The sequence below is a fragment of the Pan troglodytes genome, chromosome 21 (genome assembly GCF_028858775.2).
Source record: "Pan troglodytes isolate AG18354 chromosome 21, NHGRI_mPanTro3-v2.0_pri, whole genome shotgun sequence".
NCBI lineage: Eukaryota > Metazoa > Chordata > Mammalia > Primates > Hominidae > Pan > Pan troglodytes.
In genome coordinates this window covers 43,611,202-43,632,970 of record NC_072419.2, presented here as the reverse complement: position 1 = coordinate 43,632,970, position 21,769 = coordinate 43,611,202, and the positions used below count along the sequence as shown (strand labels likewise).

The following is a 21,769-nucleotide window of genomic DNA, read 5'->3' as shown; positions in this document are numbered from 1 at the left end:
GTGGAAGCCACAGGCCTGAGGCTGAAGCCAACCCCAGCCACATGTCCATACACGCACAGGCATGCCCGTGCCCAGTAGCCACACGCTCACACAAGTACACGCTCCCTAGGCCCTCAGACACCAGACAAACCACAGCAGTCCATTCCCACACAGCAACACACAGACAATTCCACCCCACATGCACACACACACACGCCCAGATGTACACACAGCGTGCGCACCCGCACATGGCTGCACGACTGCTCGTAAATGCACGGCTCGACATGGATACTCTGCTCCCCATCTCCCGCTGAGCTCCAGGCCCACAGGAAGCAGCTCAGCTTGGTTGCCATGGTGACGGGCGCCTGCAACCCACTTTCAGAGGGGCTGGAGAGAAAGGGGATGGTCTTCATTCTCTGGCTCAGGGGAGGGACAGGAGAGGGGCAGGGACCAGGACTGCAGCTGGGGGAGGGCAAAGCCAGCCTCCAGCATCCAGTGCAGCCCAGGGACCCCTGGGGAAGAGGAAGAAGCAGGGCTCATTGTAGCAGCACCTACCCTGGGAACGAGCCTGTTACTGTGTGACACTCAGACCTCCAGACAACCTATGTTCATCTTTTATCTGAGAAAACTGAGGCCAGAGAGACTAAGCCTCATCTTTCTCTGGACATCTGGCCACCGCGGATTACTCAGCGTTCCTCAAATGCACCTCCCTGACTTTGATCCTGCCATTCCCTCCACCCGGAAGGCTCTTCCCTCCCTACTCCACAAACCAAACTCCTGCTCATTCCACAACACCCAGCTCAAACCACTCACAGAAGACTCAGTATCCGCTGGCCAGCAAGAGCGCTCGTACCTTTCGTGGTCTCACTTTCTCGCACGAGGAAGGTCCCTCTCGGGTTCTCTGCATTGAGCAGTAACCGCTCTGACTCCCGTCTGGTGATCTTGCCAAAATACCACCTGGGGGTGGGAGGACGGAGGATGGTGCTGACTGTCCGGGCTTCTGCCCACTCACAGTGCTTCTCCCTGGATATGGCTGGGGCGCTGGACAGCCAGACCTCCCACCCCAGCCCAGGAGAGGCACTCTGCACCGGCAGTGTCCAGGGACGACGGGTAGAGGCAGCCAGAGACGGTACTCACTCCTCGGCCTGGATGGAGTCGGAGGGCGCCACGTAGTTGCTGGGGATGTAGCCTGTCTGTCCTGTGCTGAGCGAGTGGGCCAGCCACCAGTCTCCCTCTCTGAGCAGGGACAGAAGGAGGGAGGAAAGGAGAAGGGAGCCGTCAGCCACAAGCCCGGTGCCCACCATCCTCCTAGGTGCTGTGCTCAGGGCTCTAGTGGCTGAGGAAGGCCCAGGGAGGTGGTGGGGCCAGCGTGAGTCCCCGCAGCATGCCAGGTCCAGCTGGCCTGGAACTCCTCCCCTCCCTGGCGCAGACGCCTTTTTGCCAAAGCTGGATCAGATGGACTTTGTCTTGGACCAGGGCAGGACTGGCCTTGGTCATCTGAGGCTCAAATCCATAGGGGAGGAGTCCCGGGACAGGAAGAAATTCACTTCCTTTCAGATGTACCAAGACATCTCAAGATGCCGAGAGCTGCCTTGGGAGGGAGGGAGGGAACCCCCTGTCTCTGCGGGCAAGTAAGGTTGTAATAGAAGAGATTCCTGGCTGAGAGAAAGTCAAGTGAGACCTACAAAGTGTCCCCATGCTCTGAGATTCGGAAGCCCGCTCCTGGGAGCTGGTGAGACCTGGGTGGAGGCAAGCAGGGGCCCTGCTGGGACCCAGTGACCATCCAGGCCCCAACCCTGCAAACTAGAGCAAGGCTTGCCTCTGTCCCAAATCACGGGTCACACCTAAAGGGCTCCTCGGCTGAAAACTACAGGCCTCCTCCTCCAGCCTACCCATCTGCAGGGGGAAACTGAGGCCAGAGGGGGCTGGGACTTGCCCAAAGTCACACAGTGAGCCCTGTCAGAGGGGGTGAGGTGGCAGAGCCCCAATGCCCAGGGCACTTCTATGCGAAAGTGAGGAGAAGGAGTGGGGGGTGTGATGGGGATGGGGCAGGAGGAGCTCCCGGCGTGGTCGGGTCCCCTGGGCCTGGGCGGGAGCGGGGAGGGGCGGAAGTACCTTTGCAGCCATCTGAATGTGAACCAGGTCTGGCTGGAGCGGGGGTCCAGAGACACAGAGGAGGGAGGAGAGAGCGAGAGCCCAACAGGAGAGAAGAGGCAGAGATGGGGGTGGTGAGAGGCGGAGAGTGGCAGAAAGAGCAGGGGAGAGAGCGGGAGAGCCAGGCGGTGCTGGGGACAGGGGACGAGGGGGCAGCCACAGAGGCCTCACATCCAAAGCAACCAAGGGGACAGGGACGGGGTCCACAGGGAGTGAGGAGAGGTCAATGGGCAGGGAGACCTGGGAACTAGGGTCCAGCCCCCTCTCATTCCCACTGTACAGCTGGGAAGACTGAGGCCAGAGAAGCAAAGGCCTCTTTGCTCAAGGTCACACAGCCAGGCCCAGGCTCCTGACTCCCAGATAGGAGCACCCCCTGCAGGTTGCAGCAGGGCTTGACAGCTTGCTGCGCTCTTCTCAATCCAAGGCCACTTTTGTACTTCACCAGGACCCTGAGAAGACACACGGCAGGCAGGGTGGCCCCCACCCACCGCCAGGGCCCAGAGAGAGAAAGGCCCTTGCCTACAGTCACACAATCTGAACATGAACCTGGATCCCTGGCTCCCACTTCTTCTGAGCTGCCCCTGGCCATATTCTTCAGCCCATATAGAAGATGGAGAAGTTGAGGCCAGGAGGGAGCAGGGCTTGGGGAGCTCTCCAGGGACCTGTCGGAGGACAGGTGAGCACCTGAGACACTGGGGTTCAGCCGGATGGCTCGAAGTGAGCCAGAGGGTGTTGTGTCCCCTCCTGATGGAGGCAAGGGGGTGTGACTGGGGCTGTGTGGCCTGTCTTGGCTCTGTGATGGCTACACACACACTCGGGCAGGGGGGCAAGCCATATGGGGTCACTGGAGGGAGGGCCCGGGAGTAAGGAGGCAAGACCCACCTCAAGGAAAGAAGCCTTTGGATGCCCCAAATCCCCACCCACCTCCTTGTTGTACACCCACCCGGGGTGTCCACACTTGTCTCTCCCACTGACCCCCAAGGCCACCCTGCAAGGGAGGAAGGCAGGGCTCCAGGCCCCAGATGAAGAAACTGGCTCAGAAATGTCAAGCGATCAGCGCAGGGACACACAGCACCCAGGCCAGAGTAGCCCAGCACTTTATTTATTTATTTTTTTTTTTGAGATGGAGTCTTGCTCTATCACCCAGGCTGGAGTGCAACAGCGCGATCTCGGCTCACTGCAAACTTCACCTCCCAGGTTCAAGCGATTCTCCTGCCTCAGCCTCCTGAGTAGTTGGGATTACAGGCAAGCCCCACCATGCCCAGCTAATTTTTGTATTTTTAGTAGAGACGGGGTTTCACCATGTTGGCCAGGGTGGTCTCGAACTCCTGACCTCAAGTGATCTGCCCACCTCGGCCTCCCAAAGTGCTGGGATTACAGGAGTGAGCCACCGCGCCTGGCCAGCACTTTCTTTAGAGAGTTGGGGAAACTGAGGGACAGAGAGGTGCAGGGACTTGCCCAAAGCTACAAAGCAAGGACTCAAATCACAGAAAACAGCTCTCTGAGATCTTTCAGTTCAAAGCCTCCATTTACCAGCGGGGGAAAATGAGACACAGACAGGCCAGTGATTTGCCCAAAGCCACATGGTCAATGAATGGCAGAGCAAGAGTGAGAAGCAGGGCCCCTGACTGTCCACAGCCAGGCACAGTAGGGCCTCCCCAGGCCCCAGAGAGGCTGAGACCTTTGGGAAAGCCTGTGGCAGATGAAAGAGGAGGCTGCAGGGCGGGGTCAGAGGACAGGCCACAGCGGGAAGGGGCCAAGGTCTAAGACCAGACGCTAAAAATTGAGGCCGTTTGACAAAGCTGCAGTCCGCAGGCTGGCCGGCCTCTGGGGAGTCTCCAGCCACCCAGAGTGGAAGGCTGGCAGGAGGCCTGTGCTCGGAGGCCAGCCAAGCAGGGCCCAAGAGCGAGAGGAGTGCAGCTGACGCTACCCGACTTCAGCGAGCAGGGCTCCCAGCTCCCCAGAGTCAGCCCACCTGTGAGTCTGGGGTTTCATGGTCTAGTCTGGAGGTTTCATTTCACAAGGGGCAGGGAGAGAGATGAGATGCACTCCAATTTTACTGAAGGACCCAAGGTCCAGTCTCAGCCTGGCCCCTGATTTAGAGGGGTCTGAGGGAATGGGCTCCAGTGCTGGACTGCCCTAGACACCATCCCAGCTCACCACTTGCTGGCTGTCTGACCTTGGCCCCTCCACACCACACTCGCCAGTCTCAGTTTCCTCATCTGCAGGGTTAGCATGTCTCCCTCCCAGGATATAAAATGCCAGAACAGACAGTGCACGGTGGCTCACGCCTGTAATCCCAACACTTCGGGAGGCCAAGGTGGATGGATCTCTTGAGGTCAGGAGTTCGAGACCAGCCCAGCAACATGGCGAAACCCCGTTTCTAATAAAAATATAAAAATTAGCTGGGCATGGTGGTGCGTGCCTGTAATCTCAGCTACTTGGGAAGCTGGGAAGCTGAGGCAGGAGAATCACTTGAACCCAGGAGGTAGAGATTGCAGTGAGCCAAGATCACACCACTGCACTCCAGCCTGGGCCACAGAGCAAGATCCGGTCTCAAAAAAAAAAAAAAAAAAAAAAAAGCCAGATCAGAGCCCAGCACAACATGCATCAGCTGTTAGATCTGGATTTAGCTAAAAAACAAAAATAAAAACAACTAAATTGGTATTTCCACAGTGACCCTTCCTACTCTTCAAAACGTTTTTTAAAACCAAAGCAGCACAGTCCCAGTCTCCAACAAGGATTTGCTGTGTTATCTTGGTCAAGTACCCTGCCCTCTCTGAGTCTTAGTTTCCTCATATGTAAAAAGCAGACAACATTCACAGAATCTCCCTTGCAGGCAAAGTGTGTAAACAGTGAGCGTCATGCTGGGCTCAGAGTAAACTGAGATAATGACTGTGATGATCATCTGAGCCTCAGTTTGCCCACCTGTGAAATGGAGATATCAATCCCCATCTTCCCATGTCAAGGGCTTGGGAGGCTCAAAGCTGCCTCCGGTGGCTGCGGTCACCAGTCACAGCAGCATCAAGCCATCAGGGAGAGGAGTTCTACGGCATCCAGCACCTTCCCCCGGGTCTGGTCCTCATCAGGTGGGCAGCAAGCAGGGAAGGAAGGGAAGCCTTCCCACCCATGGCTAGAAGAAGGGCCAAGAGTCCCAGAGCCATGATTTTTCACAACTGCTGGTCACCAGCTGTGTGACCTCAAGCAACTGACTTCACCTCTCTGAGCCTCAGGATCCTCTTTTGGGGCCCTAATCCTTGGGGCCAGCCAGGGTGGCGTGTGGCTCAGGGGCACGGCAGCTTTGGAACCTGGGACATGTGCCAGCGTGGGCACTAACATTCGCTCCCTTGGGCTGCTGGGACTGGTTGGGAGGGCACTCTGGGGATGGCCGCTGAGCTGGTGCACCACAGCTGAGGCTGGCCAGGTGGGCAGTGGCCAGGAGGTCAATTGCCAAGCCCCAAGACCTGGAGCACATGGTCTGTGGGATGAGGGAGGAGCGAGGCAGGGGTGAAGCCAGCACAGGTCTCTGGAGGAGAGCATGAAGGCAGGACCCCGAGGCTCTAGACTCCCGAGGTGCCCCCTGCCGCCATGCCGGGGGCAAGGAGGCAGAGGCCAGCTGAGGCGCTGTTGCCCAGAAGCGCCTGCCAGAAAACTCCCAAAAGAAGCTCCTGAAATTTGGGTGGGAGGAAGGGGCAGTTCAGGGAGCAACCCAGAGTCAGACCCAGGAGGGGCCCTGACTCCTGAGACTAGGATGTCAGATGAGGGAGCTTGAGGCAGTCAGACCTCAGCCCCAGAGGGCTTCCTCACACCCAGGGCCACACAATACCCAGAATACCAGGACCCAGGGCCATGTGGCAGCAAGATCCATGGCGGGGGATCTCTGGGTCTGCTACTGCGAGGACCCCCACTTGGCCAGACCCCATCCACAGACGGGTTCCTCCTCTAGCTCTCTACTGCCCTGACAGCCAGCCCAGCCTCCACACGTGCCTGGGCCCCATGCTAGATTCAGAAAGCCCCCCACTCTTACAGGGTGGGGGAGGCACTGCACAGTAATAGGCCCTGAGCACTGATGGCGGAAGGACGTGCATGCAGGCGGGTCCCCAGGATGAGGTGTGAGACTCAAACACCTTAAATTCAGGTGGCCCATCTCCTACCAAGCCCCGCCCCCCAAATCCCTTTCCCTCTCCTCTCCTACTAATACCAGCCCCCCACCTACACCTCCCTTCTTCACTTCTTTTTATTGAGACAGAGTCTTGCTCTGTCACCCAGGCTGGAGTGCAGTAGCACGATCATGGCTCACTGCAGCCTTCAACTCCTGGTTCCAGCGATCCTCCTGCCTCAGCCTCCTGAGTAGCTGGGACCACTGGCATGCGCCACCACACCTAGCTAATTTATTTTTATATTTTGTAGAGGCCAGGTCTCCCTATGTTTCCCAGGCTGGTCTCAAACTTCTGGGTTCAAGCGATCCTCCTGCCTCAGCCTCCCAAAGTGCTGGGATTACAGGCGTGAGCCACCGCGCTCAGCCACCATCTCTGACGTCTAAGCGAAGGAGCATTGGAGCATTGTGACATGAGGAGGGGCTCCCAATCCACCCACCCCCATCTCCCAATCAGCTACCCCAGGGTCTTCCCTGAATGAGATTCCATCACTTTCAGGCCTCCTGGCAGCCCCAGCCTCCTGGCCAAACCTCCCCCAGCCCACCCTCCCCGGAAGGCAACAAGAGTGGAGGGAAAGGGCTGGAAAAAGGCAAGCATGGGGCTACTCTCTGAATCCAGGTGAAAAAGGCAGAACCAAAGTTCTCCGAGCCCTTCCTGCCTCCACAGCTCTGCCCCAGCTGTCACCCCAGTCTGAGACGCTTGGTAGAGACTCCACCAGGACTTCAGAGCCATCCTGCTGACGCCCCTCCCCTGCACGGGCCTCTCCCTCCTGTGGCCTCTGCTGCACCTCCACTGAGCCTTCCTGAAAGGATCATGGGTCGGAGGGCCAGCCTAGTCTTCCAGCTCTGCCACTACTAGCCATGTGACCTTGGGTAAGTTATTTCACCTCTTTGGGCCTCAGTTTCCTCATCTGTAAAATGGTGCAAGTAAGACTTCCCATTTCTCGAGGCTATGGTGATGCGTAAATAAAATAACGCAACTTCAAGCACTCAGCACAGGGCCCAGCTCACACAGAGAGCACAAGAAATGGTGACGTTGTCACTGCTGTTCATTCATCCTGTTCACCATCACCTGCTGGGCACCCGCCACTGTGCTGAGTTACAGGTGCTATGGGGACCCAGAAGTGAGGTGCACCAGAGAGCCACCCTCCAGCAGCTCCCAGTTTAGGGGGGAAGCAGACACAAACAGCTGGTGACAATAAGGAAACTGTAGCTTCGCACCAGGACTCGGCCATGCAAGGGGGGAGGCGGAGCCGGGAGAGCCCCCCCTCCCACCCCCCCGCCAAGAGCAGGTTGAGGAGGGCAGAAAGTTGCTGCTTCGGTTCCAATCCTGGCTTTGCTACTTGGCAGCTGTGTGACCTTGGACAAGGGCCTTCACATCGCTGAGCCTCAGTTTCCTCATCTGCAAAATGGAGACAGCCCCCTCCCCGATCACTTCAGCCCTGGCTAGAATGCAGAGAGGAGTCAATACAAGGACACAGGTGGAGACGACTGGCATGGCAACTGGCACCTCTGTTCCCCTTTGCCCCTCTGAGAAGGCAGTCCTGCACTGATCTTGAGCGATGAACAGGAGTTCCCCAGGCAGACACTGGAGAAAGGGCATTTCAGGCAAAGGGAAGAGCATGCGCAAGGCAAGTGGGGCATGAGCAAGCCAGACACGCTCGGGGCAGTGGAAACCCCCAACTTCCTTAGCCAGGCCTTCGAGGGCACCCAGGGATCGATTCTCCTCTGCCTTCTAGAACCTTCCTGCCTTCCACACCCGTGAAGGCGTCAGCCCCCTCCAGTCCGGCACCCTCCCGCAAGCTGCCCTTCCACCACCTCCACCTGCCAGATAACTTCACTGGCTTTCCTTCGAGGCCCTTGACCCTCTCAGTCCCTGTGGTCATCACCGGAGGCAGGTCCACAGCAGGGGCTCCAGGAGCCGACTCTGGGCTCGCCCACTGCCTGACTCTTGGCCTGGGCTGGGGCCATGTGCTGTCTCCCTGGCCACATGCTGGCTCCAGGGGGACGTGGCCAAGGCCTTCTCCACCCAGGCTATCCCCATCACAGCACTGGGTCCTGCATGCAGCAGATACTTGGGTGGGCTGACGGGGCAGAATGGGAGGGTGAGTGAGTAGGAAGGTGGATGGGGAGAAGGTGTGCAGGAGAGTGCAATGGAAGGGCCCCTGATCGCAGCCTGCGTTAAGGTCCAGGACCTAATCAAATTGGTGGAGGGGGGAGAGGAGAAGCTGGGAGGTGGGGAGCAGCCAAGAGAGCCAGAGATCACAGGCAGGGAGTGGAAGCACATGCAGACAGCAGCCCCCACCCCCCGCGAAGCACCCCACCCAGCCCGCCGCCCACGGAGCATGTACACACCTGACATCCACCTTCCTCCTAAGGGCCAGCGAGAGAGAAGCAGAGAGAGGGAGAAGCTGAGAGAGGGCTGGAGGGAGCAAGCGAGAGCCAGGGATTGGGAGGAGTTCCCCATGGCTGGGGGAGCAACAGCAGGTGCTGCCCAGGGCGAGAGTGCAGCAGGCGCCTGCCTCCACACTGCCCTGGGCTTCGCACTGCCCTCGGCTCTGCACTGTGCTGCCCTGATGCCAGATCCTGCATGAGCCCCTGCCCGCTTTGAAGTCCCACCACCCAGCCCTGAGGGGCAATAGGGAAGGGGGCACTCACGTGTTGTTGACAATCTGGAGCCGCTCGCCTTTCTTGAAGGACAGGTCTGTCTCCGTCCTAGACTCATAGTCATAGAGGGCCACAAAGGTGGTCACTCCACCTGCAGAGAGGGGTGGGGTGTGTCAGAACAGTGGGGCCACAGCCAGGGAAGGCATGGGCAGGATGGCCCTGTACCCAGGAGGAGTGGATTTGTCTCCCACACACAAGTGCTCAGCCCAAAGACACAGTCAGGTTCAGTGAAGATGGGCCTGTGCACGTGTCCACTGCATCCGTGTATCTGCGCGTCCCTGCAAGGGCGTGTGGGAGCGGGAGCATCCCTTCCTGTCCGCGTCCGTCCCCGGGGCTTTGGGCAGTGCTGGGTGCTGGCTTATCTGTTTGGTGCCTGTCTTGCTCTAGGAGCAGAAGTCGCCAATAACAAGCATCTTTGTTTTGTTTCCAGACCCAGGCACATAGTAGGTGCTCAAGAAAGAGCTATAGGCTGAACGAAGCGGTGAATGAAGAACACTGCCCCAGGAGGCTCGCTCTCTCTCTATAAAGTGTGTCACTCTGGGCACTCCTGGTGTCCAGGAAGATTTGGCTCCAAGTAACTGCCCCCTCAAAAAGGCCCCCGTACCCCCTTCCACCATTTTAAGCTACAGCCTCCACCTCCTCACATCCCCCAGCCCTCCCTCCCTGCCTGTTTTGCGCCTTCGCAGCAGCGCCCCTTCTAACACCCTCCACGAGCTGCCCTTTGCTTCCTTCCCCCAGGTGGGTTCTGTCTGCACCGCTGGGGCCCGGGCAGCAGAGGAGCCCTGGCCTGTAGTAGGAGCTCCACATATACTTATTGAACAAATGAATGGTGTGTCTGTGGGTCTGTTTCTCTCGCTTGGGCGTGCGTCTGCGTCTGAAGGGTCCATGCCTGTCCGCGTGTCTCTGAGTGTTCTCATGTTCTCGATGCACCTGTGTGTATCTGTCTCCTGGGCGGCCACGATGGTGAGATTGTGATTTCCAGCTGAGCGTGTGTCTGTGTCTTGTGTGTGTCTCTGAATGCGCTTCTGACGGCATGTGCGTGTGTCTTCAGCTACAAGTGTGAGGTCACCTGTGCATGTGAGTTTGTATCTGGGTACATCTGCGATGGGGATGTGTCTGCGGGTGTCTGTGACCCTGCCTCCACCCCGCATGTGTGCGTGTCCCTGGCGGGGGTGTAGCCGTGTGTGTGGCCCAGCGTGTGCCTGTGGGGAGAGTGAACGGGTCTGAGTGAAGGAGTGAAGTCTGCGTGGAATGTCTGGGGCACCGCCGCGGCTCTCCAAAACGGCCCTCTCCGGGGCTGCGGTGACCGCAGAGCGCCAGCAGAGGGCGCAGGGGCGCATCCTGGCGCGGGCCCAGCCGGGGCCGTCCGGTGCCCCGTTCCCCGCGCGACCCAGCTGCCCCTCCGCCGCACGTGGGCCGCGCGTCCCGACTCATCTCTGGGCGGACCCAGGCAACGAAAAAGGACTGGGCGCCAGGCAGCAGCAGGCCCGGTCCCCGCGCCGCCCCTCTCTCTGGGCCTCAGCGTCCCACTAGGACCCCATCACCACACCCCGCGTCCTCTGCGCCTGCTCCACCCCAAAGCCAGCGGCGGCGGCGTGGATGCTTCACAGTGTGTACGCCCCCCCCCCCCCCCCCCCGCCCCGCACACCCAAGTCACCCAGGGGCGCTACCCCTGGCGAGAGGAAGGGCCTGCGCAGAGGGGGCGACCCCGGGCACACAGCCCCGCCGCCTCCCCGCCGTGGCCCCAGGTGGACGAGGACCCCGCGCCGCCCGCGCACTGACCGGCCAGCGGGCCCGCCCTCTGCGGGGAGGTGACGGTGTCCGAGGAGTTGAAGCCTCCGAACAGCTTGGGCTCGGCGGCCGCGGGGGCGAAGGCCGCGCTGGGGCCGCGGTGGCCGTCGGCCGAGGCTGGCTTGCTGGGGGTCTGCGAGGCGGGGAAAGCGCCCCCGCCAGCGCCGTGCACGTTCTCGGCGGGCTCCAGGCTGCGGCGCCGCTGGCTGGCATCCTTGGGCTTGCTCTTGTTGCTACCCATGGTCCTGGCAGGAGAGAGAGAAGACACTGGAACTGGCAGGGCTGCCGGGGCCCCTTGGCCGGCCTCCCTCCCACCCATTCCACAGATAGGGAAAACGAGGCCCAAAGAGAGGCAGCAGGGCCGGGCGCGGTGGCTCACGGCTGTAATCCCAGCACTTTGGGAGGCCGAGGCCGGCGGATCACTTGAGGTCAGGAGTTCGAGACCTGCCTGGCCAACACGCGGAAACCCGGGCTCTACTTGAAAAAAAAATTAGCCGGGCATGGTGGCACGCGCCTGTAGTCCCAGCTACTCCGGAGGGTGAGGCAGGAGAATCGCTTGAACAGGGGAGGCAGAGGCTGCAGTGAGCTCAGATCCTGCCACTGCACTCCAGCCTGGGCGTCAGAGGAATACTCTTTTTAAAAAAAAAAAAAGAAAAGAAAAGAAAAAGAAAAAAATGGGGGACAGGGGCACCAGCCTTTTTGGGAGAGTTAGCCTCTCAAAACCTCGATGTCTTCATCTGTAAAATGAACGTAAGGATGGCATCCATCCGTAAAGGGCTTCCTCGGTCCAGCGCCAGGAACGGAAGAAATGCCTCATAATCAGAAGCCCTGACCTTACCCACCCACCTCCCCCTGAGTCACTGTTTCCCTCCCTCCTGGCAGGGACAGTATCTGAGCCACGCCTATGTCCCGGGCACCTAGCACATGGAGGGGGCTCATTGAGGGTTTGTTGAATGAATACGTGGCTGACGGGAATTGCCTAACGCTGGGGAAAGGTGCTAAAAGTGGCAGCCAAGGCCATACAGCAGGAGGTTTGAAGCAGAGATGGCTGGGAGCTCACTCCAGCCACAGGGCCTTCACACATACCATTCCCACTGCCCAAATGCTGTTCCCTGGCCACTTCACCAGGGTGACTGGTGCCTCCTTCCGTTCTCAACTCAAAAGTCCCCTCCTTGGGAAGTGTTCCCCAAATCCTTTCACTGGATCCCCCTGACTTCTGTCTGTCTTTGATAACATGTGGTCCTGTTTTGTTTTTGTTGTTTGAATTCATGTGGTTATGTGACTACTGTCATGGGCTTTTGTTCATCTTGTTCACTGCTGTGCTCCCAGTGCCTAACATGGGGTGTGGCACACAGTAGGTGCTCAGTAAACAGCTGAACGAATGAATGACTATTTAAGAGCTAAGGGACTTCAGAGCCAGAAACCTGGGAGGTCCAGAGAGACGGAAACACAGAGTAGACCAAGTTGAAAACTCCCCCTGACGCCCACAGTCCTGCCACCACCCTCTGCCTCCCATTTCCCCATCCGCAGGCCCTGGCTGGTCCCAGCTCCCACCCAGATTGGCTGGGATCTCCCCACCCATCTTGAGCCCTGATAGGGCCATCATCTCACCTGGTAGAAGGCAGGGGCTGTCCCAGAGGACCTGGGAGGCAGCCTGGGGTCTTGGCACAAACACCAGGTGTGGAGTCAGGGGTCTCGAAATAGAGGCCCTGCTCCACCTCTCCCCGCTGTGTGTCCCTAGGCAAGTGGCTTTCCCTCTCTGGGCCTCAGCGTCCTCATCTGCAAAGCAGGGATAAAGCAGACATCTCAGCACTGTTTTGAGGATGTCATTAGAAAGAGAAATCATAATGGCGCCCACTCTCTGATCACTGTTCATCAGGCTATGGCTCTAGCAGGCCCGTGCTAAGAGCCTCCTAGACCTGAAATATCCTTCAACCCTCCCAAAGTCTTTTCAACCCTCTCAAAGCAAGAGCGAGACAGGGTATGGCATGGTGGTGAGAGTGGGCTCTGGAGCTGGGCTCTCCACATCCAGATCCTGGCTCTACCCCTAAATAGCTGTGTGACCTTAGGCATGTGACTTAACTTCTCTCTGTGCCGTTTCCTCACCTGTAACGATGGGGTCATTGTGATAAATGCACAAGACACTGTAGGGTGCTAGGGGCATCACAGGTCACCCTGCACCTCAGCCGTTATTGATATTGTGTAATTCTGGACACACCAGGGAGGCAGGTTCCGATTATTCTTTGGGGAGGCAGAAGGCCTGGGAATCGGTCCAGAATTTCCTCTGAGAACCCATGAGTGGGGAAAAGGCCCCCTGACTGGCTGGGTCCTCGGGCAAGGCTGTTTGCCCTGAGCGCCCAGCCCAGCTATGAGACGCCCCCTGCCTGTGTGAATTTCAGCCTGTCCCCTGTGCCCCTGGGGCCTCAGGCTACCCAGCTGCACAATGGGGGTATGGTTTGCATGCTCCCTGGGGACCACCCAGCTCAGAGAATGTGGGGTTGGGGAGGCCCTGGGGAGACCTGCTGAAGAGCTCAAGGGATTACCATGGTCTCCTGAGGGACAAGTCAATGGACCTGGGGACAGGTCCAAAGTCAGTTTCTATGGCAACCTATTCCATTGAGGTCACGATACCCATCAGCACTCACCCAGCTGGTGTCCCACAAGAACTGCTGACCTGGTTACCTGCAGCCCAAGGCTTGATGGGGGCCCAACCAGCCCGCCCCCTAGCCACTTGCTTCCTGGTGCAGCATTTATAGTACCTACTAGCAGGCCCTGTGCTCCTCACTATAGGGGGACATAGAGACGAATTAGCCAGGTCCTGCCTCAGGACCCCAAAGCAGGGGACTTGTTTATGAGACTTTAAGAGGAAGTAAAAATTAAAAAAAAAAAATTTTATGGAGGAAGAACTATCTAAGAGCCTGAATTTTCTTTAGAATAAAATAAATGTTGAGGAGTGAGCTCCCTGTCACTGGAGGTAATCAAAGATGGGAGAATGGGTACTTGGCTGATGTGCCATGAAGGGAGACAGAGAGCCAGGGCTAGACCTTAAGGGCCCTTCCAGTATCAAGGATACATGTCACCTCTTGGAAGGGGACAAGAAGAAAAGACACAACCCCTGACCCCTGCACTCACAAACACGAAGACCACTCCCCACTGGGGCACTCAGAAAAAGCATAACAGGGACCTTTAAGACGAAGCTAAGGTCCTGAGCCACCAGGTGCAATGTTTGATGGTTTGTGAGACTGTTTTTTTGGTCTTGGTGGTTGATCCTGGTGTTTGTGGGGAGGCAGACGGTTGAGGTTAAGAGCCGGAGTGCTGGAGCAGACTCCCTGGTTTGAATCCTGGCCTGCCGCCCTTCGCCTCAGTTTTCCTCTCTATCGATCGGGAATAACACCCATGTCAGGACTGCTGGGAGAATCCGTGAGAAAAGTACACGGAACATGCTCAGGATGGCACGGAACGTTACCAGGCCTCCGTAAATGGTAACTTTTATCATTCAGAGTGGACTCTTTGAGAACTACAAGAAGATTTAAAAAAAAGAAAAGAAAAAATAAAAGAAAATGCCCCATAATTCTGCCCCTAGAAGACAAACACCTGGGTGTGGTGGTGCGTTTCCTTCCAGCGTCACAGCAACGCAAGACGGTCAACAAACTGGGGTCCACCCAGTGCCCTCCACTGTGCACTCGCGGCTGTCAGGGCCAGGCAGGATCCATCTCCATGCCCCCAGAGACCAGGACGGGCCTGACACCCACTAGGTGCTCTGGAACTATTTGCAGAATAGACAAAAGACTAAATGGGCATGGATGTATAATTTGCATCCTACTTTGTTCCTGCAATGCCACACTGAAAAGACTAAATATCATTCCGTGGTATTCAAATACTCCCAGAGCTCAGACCTTGAATTTGACCTTGCTCTAAGTACTTTGCAAACATTGACTCATCAGCTCCTCATGATAATCTAGGAGGTAAATACTAATCATGTCTTTATCTTACTGTTGAGGACATTAAGATACAGAGAGGTTGAAGAACTTGCCTGAAGTCACACAGCATGGGTGAGAGTGAAAAGGGGCCACCACACTGGGCAGGTGGGAATCAGGGGCTGAAACTCACAGGCCCCACCTCCTACCCCCAAGGGACTCTCTCTCACAAAGCAGCCAGATGGCCTTGGAAGAGGAGTGAGAGGATAAAGCAGCCCACCCCACTCCCAGAGAAAGCCTGAGAAAGCTCCGAGCAGAACGTCCTTGAGCAAGAATGGCCCACTGAGGGTCATGCGGGTAGCACTGTGGCCCCCACTTTCCAGATGAGGAAACTGAGGCCCTGAGATACCCAGAGGAGATTCTACACTGCCGCCTCCCTCTTTTCACTTTATGTGTTAGTGTGTTCAGAGCATCTTCTCAGGCCACTCCAAGCTCTCTCGTTCTTTTTCTTTTCCTTTTTTTTTTTTTTTTTTGAGATGGAGTCTCACTCTATTGCCCAGGCTGGAGTGCAGTGGTGCGATCTCGGCTCACTGCAACCTCCGCCTCCCGGGTTCCAGCGGTTCTCCTGCCTCAGCCTCCCAAGTAGCTGGGATTACAGTCACCGAATACCACCCCTGGCTAATTATTATTATTATTATTATTTTTTTTTTTTGAGACAGAGTCTCCTCTGTCGCCCAGGCTGGAGTGCAATGGTGTGATCTCGGCTCACTGCACCCTTCGCCTCCCAGGTTCAAGCAATTCTACTGCCTCAGCCTCCTGAGTAGCTGGGATTACAGGTGAGTGCCACCACTCCCGGCTAATTCTGGTATTTTTAGTAGACACAGGGTTCCACCATGTCGGCCGGGCTGGTCTCGAAAGCTACACGGCTCTTCACTCGATGACTCAGTGAGGGTGGGAGTTAGTCTCGGAGGGCTGCTTCCATGCCGTGGGACCTCACGAGAGACCACCCTCCTCCCTGGCACAAAGCTCTATCCTTGCACTTCCTGGTTCTGGTGCCCAACTGCCGAGTCACCATGAGTTGCTCCTTGGAGAGGGGCCAACCCCCCTCATCTCTTCCGCCACTTGCAGCCTCCAAGGTAGAGATAGACCCTTGCGGGGGTCAAGGGGAAGCAGTGGGGGCCCCACAATGGGGCTGCCTGAGGTTCCCAGGGAAAGGTGGCCCCTTTCCTTCAGGAAGCCACTCCTCACCGTGGGCTCTGGACTCCTCAGCAGACAGGGGCCTGCACTATGGCTCGCTCCCTCGAGAGGTGCTGAGTTGCTGCTATAAGAACTTTTCCCTCGGCGTTCCCAGTGCCTTGAGCTCAGCAGGTCCCCAAGTGGCCTAGTACCTCCCGCTAAGCCTGCATCTCCCCCCCACCCCCATCCCCATCACTGACTCAGCGACACCCCTGCACATCCCACCCCAGTCATTCTCCAGGTATTGGCAGAGCACCTGCCATGTGCCAAGCCCTGTGTGGGGCTCTGCCCTTGGGGAGCCCCGGGGTAGTTCCTGAATCTTCCTCAAGCTCATTCCTCCCCTCCACCCTGTCTATCTCCAGTCCTTCAGGCCAGGGCCCTGTGATCCTAGGCCTGGACACAGCAGTGTGGGCCCCTCCAGTCCACCCTCCCCCTGCAGCCAGAGGCGGCTCTGTAAACCTCACAGACGACTGGGCCTCATCCGCTTAAAACTCTCCACAGAAAGCCGTTAACAACCTACGTGTTCCTCAGAGAGGGGCTGGTTAAATAAAGGGGCTCCAGTCCTCAAGTGGACAGCAGTGCAGCCATTACAAAGAATGAGAGCTGAGAGTGGCCTGATAAGAGACCCCAACACACTGTTTCAGTGAAAGGAAGGCAGCGGCAGGGTAGAATCTCCTCTGGGCATATTAGGGCCTCAGTTTCCTCCTCTGGAAAATGGGGACGATGCTACCCACATAATAGGGTTGTGAGCAATCAAACATGATAATGCAGGTAGTGGGCTTAATGTGGTGCTGGGCCTGTAGCAAACATGAGCTGCTATTATCTCTGTAAAGGAGATTGAGCCTGGGCAACATAGTGAGACTCTATCTCTACAGAAGATTAAAAATTAGCCTGTAGTCCCAGCTACTTGGAAGGCTGAGGTGGGGGGATCACTTGAGCCCTGGAGTTTGAGGCTGCAGTGAGCTATCATCGCGCCACTGCACTCCAGCCTGGATGACAGAACGAGACCCTGTCTCAAAAAAAAAAAAAAAAAAAGAGAAGAAAGAAAGGAAATTGCACACACACACATGTGCTCTGCCTGAGCAACACAGTGAGACCATGTCTCAAAAAAAATAAAATAAAATAATAATAATAATTTTTTAAAAACTAAAAGAATAGAATTGGATTGTTTGTAACACAAAGGAATGATAACTGCTTGAGGTGACGGATACCCCACTTACCCTGATGTGATTATTACACAATGTATGCCTGTGTCAAGATATCTCATGTACCCCATAAATATATACACCTACTATGTACCCATAAAAATTAAAAATTAAAAAAACTTTAAAAAAAGAAAGCTCTGGAAGGATTCCAAATTCATCACAATGTTTCATCTCAAAAGTGTGGGATGGGGAGAGGAAAATCCCTTTTTCACTTTACACCCTGTATCAGTTGACATTTAGAAATGACTTTGTCATGATTTTCTAAAGTGACAATTTTTAAAAAACATTCAAGAGCTTCCCATCATAACCCTGCGGATGAGGCCTAAAGCCATCACCTGGGTCCACACGGCCCTGCAGCTGGTGGTGCTGCCGTCTCCCATGGCGTGTCCCATGCTCCCACAATGATCTACCCAACCACAGGGTGCCACACACTCTCTCTCACCTCCTGGCTCACAGATGCTCAGACCACACTGCTGTGCAGCCACCACACACCAGCCCCTTCCTTCCTGACTCTGAAGAACATCATCTCACCTCTTCTAAGGGTGGAGAGTAGGCCAGGAGCTTAGGAGCTGAGAGTGAGGACTCCAGTCAAACCTGGGTTCGAGTCCTGGCTGCACTTCTTAGTAGCTACATTTTCTTGTGCAAGTCACTTTGCCTGTGAGTTTCCTCCCCTTTAAAATGGGGATAGAAACCTAACAACTGAAAAGTACGAGTGAGAGTCCTTGTGGCAGGAAAAGAATAAGTGCATGATAAACAGCACACAATGTTGTTTACTGTTGTTATTATCATTCCAGGGAATAAGAGGAGGCAGTGGCAGGGCCTTGAATGCCAAGCACAAGGCTGGGTGCTTTACACACAGTTGGTTCTTAATTGACCCAACAGCACAGTGACGCAGGGACTGTAACTGCACCCACTTTACAGATGGGATCAAGGTTCAGAGAAACTAAAACCTTGTCCAAGGCCACACAGCAAGTGAGTGCAGCAGAGCTGGGGTGCTCACGGTTCAGGAGAGCAGTGTCAGAACCTACCTCTGGTACCCCGCCCACTGTGCCAATGACCCCATGGTCCAAAGCAACACAGGGGTCAGAGGGCAACCTATGACCTCATTGCCCACATCTTAGACCCTCCAGGGAAGCAGAAGCATCACAGAGCAGTCAAAAACTACAGGTGGGGCTGGGCACAATGGCTCATGCCCGTAATTCCAGCACTTTGGGAGGCCGAGGCAGGTGGATCACCTGAGGTCAGGACTTAGAGACCAGCCTGGCCAGCATGGTGAAACCCCATCTCTACTAGAAATACAAAATTAGCTGGGCATGGTGGCGCATGCCTGTAATCCCAACTACTTGATAGGCTGAGGTAGGAGAATCACTTGAACCAGGGTGGTGGAGGTTACAGTGAGCAGACATCGTGCCATTGCACTCCAGCCTGGGCAACAAGAGCAAAACTCCATCTCCAAAATATGTATATATATATACAGGTGGCCCAGGGCCAGAATGCCAGGTTCAGATGCCAGCTTGCAACTTCCTAACCATGCAGCCTTGGGAAATGGGAATTGGTGTGATTATTCCTACATAATGTGGGGTTCATTGTGAGGAAGCGTGATGTCATATTTGTAAAGTGCCTGGCACATAGAAAGTGCTCGGCACATAGAAAGTGCTCAATATCTAATTGGCTATTATGATTTCTGTGCAAGACCTTGTTCAGACACTTGCCCTCTTTTGCAGTCACTTTGACAGTTAGGCAAAAGCCTCCAAAATGCCTACTATATGTGCCATGCCCTGTGCATGGTCCTGAGGGGTGTTGTCTGGTGGAGTTGATTAGGAGCCAAGGCCTACAAAAGCCCCTTTACAGGGAAAGAACCCAGAAAAGACAAGGATATCACTATGGACTGAATGTGCATCCCCCACCCCAGATTCACATGTTGAAGCCCTAATCCCCAGTGTGGTGGTGTTTGGAGGTGGGCCTTGGGAGGTGATTAGGTTTACATAAGTCATAAGGATGGAGTCCTTATGACGGGATTAGTGCCCTTATGAGAAGAGGAGGAAACCAGAGCCCTGTCTCTCTCTGCCAAGTGAGGACACATTAAGAAGGTGGCCGTTTGCAAACCAGGAAGAGAGTCCTCATCAGACACTGAATCTGCTGCCACCTTGATATTGGACTCTCCAGCCTTCAGAGCTGTGAGAAATAAATGTTCATGGTTTAAGCTGCCCAGTCTATGGTATTTTGTTACAGCAGCCTGAATGAACTAAGATACATGTCCACCAGTTAACCCCACTCTAAGATACTTGCCAATACAATTAGCTTAGAAAAAGAGGGTTGGGTGTGGTGGCTCACACCTGTAATCCCAGCACTTTGGGAGGCTGAGGCAGACAGATTGCTGGAGCCCTTGAGTTTCATACTTTCCAGGGCAACATGGTAAAACACCATCTCTAAAAAAAAACACAAAAATTTGGCCAGGTGTGTTGGCTCATGCATGTAATCCCAATACCTTGTGAGGCAGAGGCAGGAGGATCATGTGAGCCTGAGGAGTTTCAGACTAGCCTGGGCAACATGGTGAAACCCCATTTCTACCAAAAATACACAAAAGAAATTAGCCAGGCATGATGGTGTGCACCTGTAGACCCAGCTACGCAGGAGGCTGAAGTGAGAGAATCACTTGAGTCTGGAAGGTTGAGGCTGCAGTGAGCCATTATCACAGCACTGCACTCCAGCCTGAGCAACAGAGTGAGACTCTGTCTCAAAAAAAAAAAAAAAGAAAGAAAGAAAAGGAAAGAGGCCAGGTGCAGTGGCTCATGCCTGTAATCCCAGCACTTTGGGAAGCCAAGGCAGGTGGATCACCTGAGGTCAGGAGTTCGAGATCAGCCTGGCCAACATGGTGAAACCTCGTCTCTACTAAAAATACAAAAATTAGTCAGGCATGGTGGCAGGCACCTGTAATCCCAGCTACTCGAGAGGCTGAGGCAGGAGAATCACTTGAACCCAGGAGGCAGAGGTTGCAGTGAGTGGAGATCATGGCACTACACTCCAGCCTGGGTGACAAAGTGAGACTCTGTCTCAAAAAAAAAAAAAAAGAATAGAAAAAGAAATTGAAGAATAAATGGAATCAGAAAAGAGAAGGTAAGAGTATTATTATTGGCCAGTTGTGGTGGCTCACACCTGTAATCCCAACATTTTGGGAGGCAGAGGCGGGTGGATCACCTGAGGTCAGGAGTTCAAGATCAGCCTGGACAACATGGCGAAACCCCATCTGTACTAAAAGTACAAAAATAAGCCAGGTGTGGTGGTGCATGCCTGTAATCCCAGCTACTCTGGAGGCTGAGACATGAGAGTCACTTGAACCTGGGAGGTGGAGGTTGCAGTGAGCCAAGATTGCGCTACTGTACTCCAGCCTGGGCAACAGAGCAAGACTCTGTCTCAAAAAAAAAAAAAAAAAAGAGTATTATTATAGTAGTTGGTATAGGTATAAGTCTGGGAAATCCAAGAGAATCTACTGCAAAACTATTAAACCAAAAGCAAATTAAGTAAAGTGGCAGGGAATTAAGTTAACATTCCCAAATCAATTATGTGTATATATACCAATTGCAATTAGAAAATAAAATGAAAGAAAGCTTAGCATTATTAAAATATCGGCCAGGGGCAGTGGCTCACACCTGTAATCCCAGCACTTTGGGAGGCCGAGGTGGGCAGATCATGAGGTCAGGAGTTCAAGACCAGCCTGGCCAGTATGGTGAAACCCCGTCTCTACTATAAATACAAAAATTAGCAGTGTGTGGTGGCAGGCACCTGTAGTCCTAGCTACTCGGGAGGCTGAGGCAGAAGAATCGCTTGAACCCGAGAGGCGGAGGTTGCAGTGAGCTGAGATAATGCCACTGCACTCCAGCCTGGGCAACAGAGCAAGACTCTATCTAAAAAAAAAAGAAAAATTATTCATAAATCAATCTAAAAGTTCAATGTGATCCCAATTAAAAAAAAACCCAAGTTTTTTTTAACTAGGCAAGTCAATTTCTAAATTTGTAAGTAAAAACATATGACTAAGAGTAGCCAGAGAACTCCTAAAAAGAAGAGTAATGAGGGAGAAACAGCCCAACCAGACAGTAAACCTTACTATAAAGACACAGTAATTAAAACTGTGTGCTATTGGCACATCAGTACATCAGGGGAACAGAATAGAGTCCAAAAGTTGTCCTGAAACATATGGGAATTTACTATATAATGAAGATGGCAGTTTATACCAGTGAGAAAAAGGTGGATGATTTTTAAGATGGAGCTAGGACCAACAATCTGCTATCAGAAAACAAAGCTGGATCTCAATCTCACTATATATGCCAATAAATTACAAATCAATCAGATTTAAACCACAAAATACTCAAACAATAAAGCTCTAAAAAGGGGAAGAGCTGGGCGTGGTGGCTTACGCCTGTAATCCCAACACTTTGGGAGGCCAAGGCAGGAGGGTTGTTTGAGTCCAGGAGTTTGAGACCAGCCTGAACAACATGGTGAAACCTCATATCCACAAAAAATATATATATGTATGTGTGTGTATATATATGCATATATGTGTATATATGTGTATATGTACATATATGTATAATGTACATATATGTGTATATGTGTACATATGTACATACATGTGTGTGTACATATGTACATATGTGTGTATGTGT

The 21,769-nt window shown here is 54.5% G+C and overlaps 1 protein-coding gene across 10 annotated transcripts in view; it reads right to left on the bottom strand.

Moving 5' to 3' along the window:
* Positions 1–21,769, bottom strand: part of SRC (SRC proto-oncogene, non-receptor tyrosine kinase) — a 77,184-nt gene that overhangs the window by 10,321 nt on the left and 45,094 nt on the right. For 3 of the 10 annotated variants that reach the window (XM_054674763.2, XM_016937893.4, XM_063803330.1), the window contains 7 exons: positions 12,359–12,526; positions 10,739–10,992; positions 8,948–9,047; positions 8,645–8,662; positions 2,095–2,127; positions 1,117–1,215; positions 833–936 (listed from right to left, as the gene is read on the bottom strand). In XM_054674763.2, the coding sequence (XP_054530738.1) occupies positions 833–936; positions 1,117–1,215; positions 2,095–2,127; positions 8,645–8,662; positions 8,948–9,047; positions 10,739–10,988 (604 nt within the window). In that variant the 5' untranslated portion in view covers positions 10,989–10,992; positions 12,359–12,526. The remainder of the gene's footprint in view (positions 1–832; positions 937–1,116; positions 1,216–2,094; positions 2,128–8,644; positions 8,663–8,947; positions 9,048–10,738; positions 10,993–12,358; positions 12,527–21,769) is intronic. The other 7 variants (XM_054674765.2, XM_016937895.4, XM_063803331.1 and 4 more) reach the window with 4 other exon arrangements.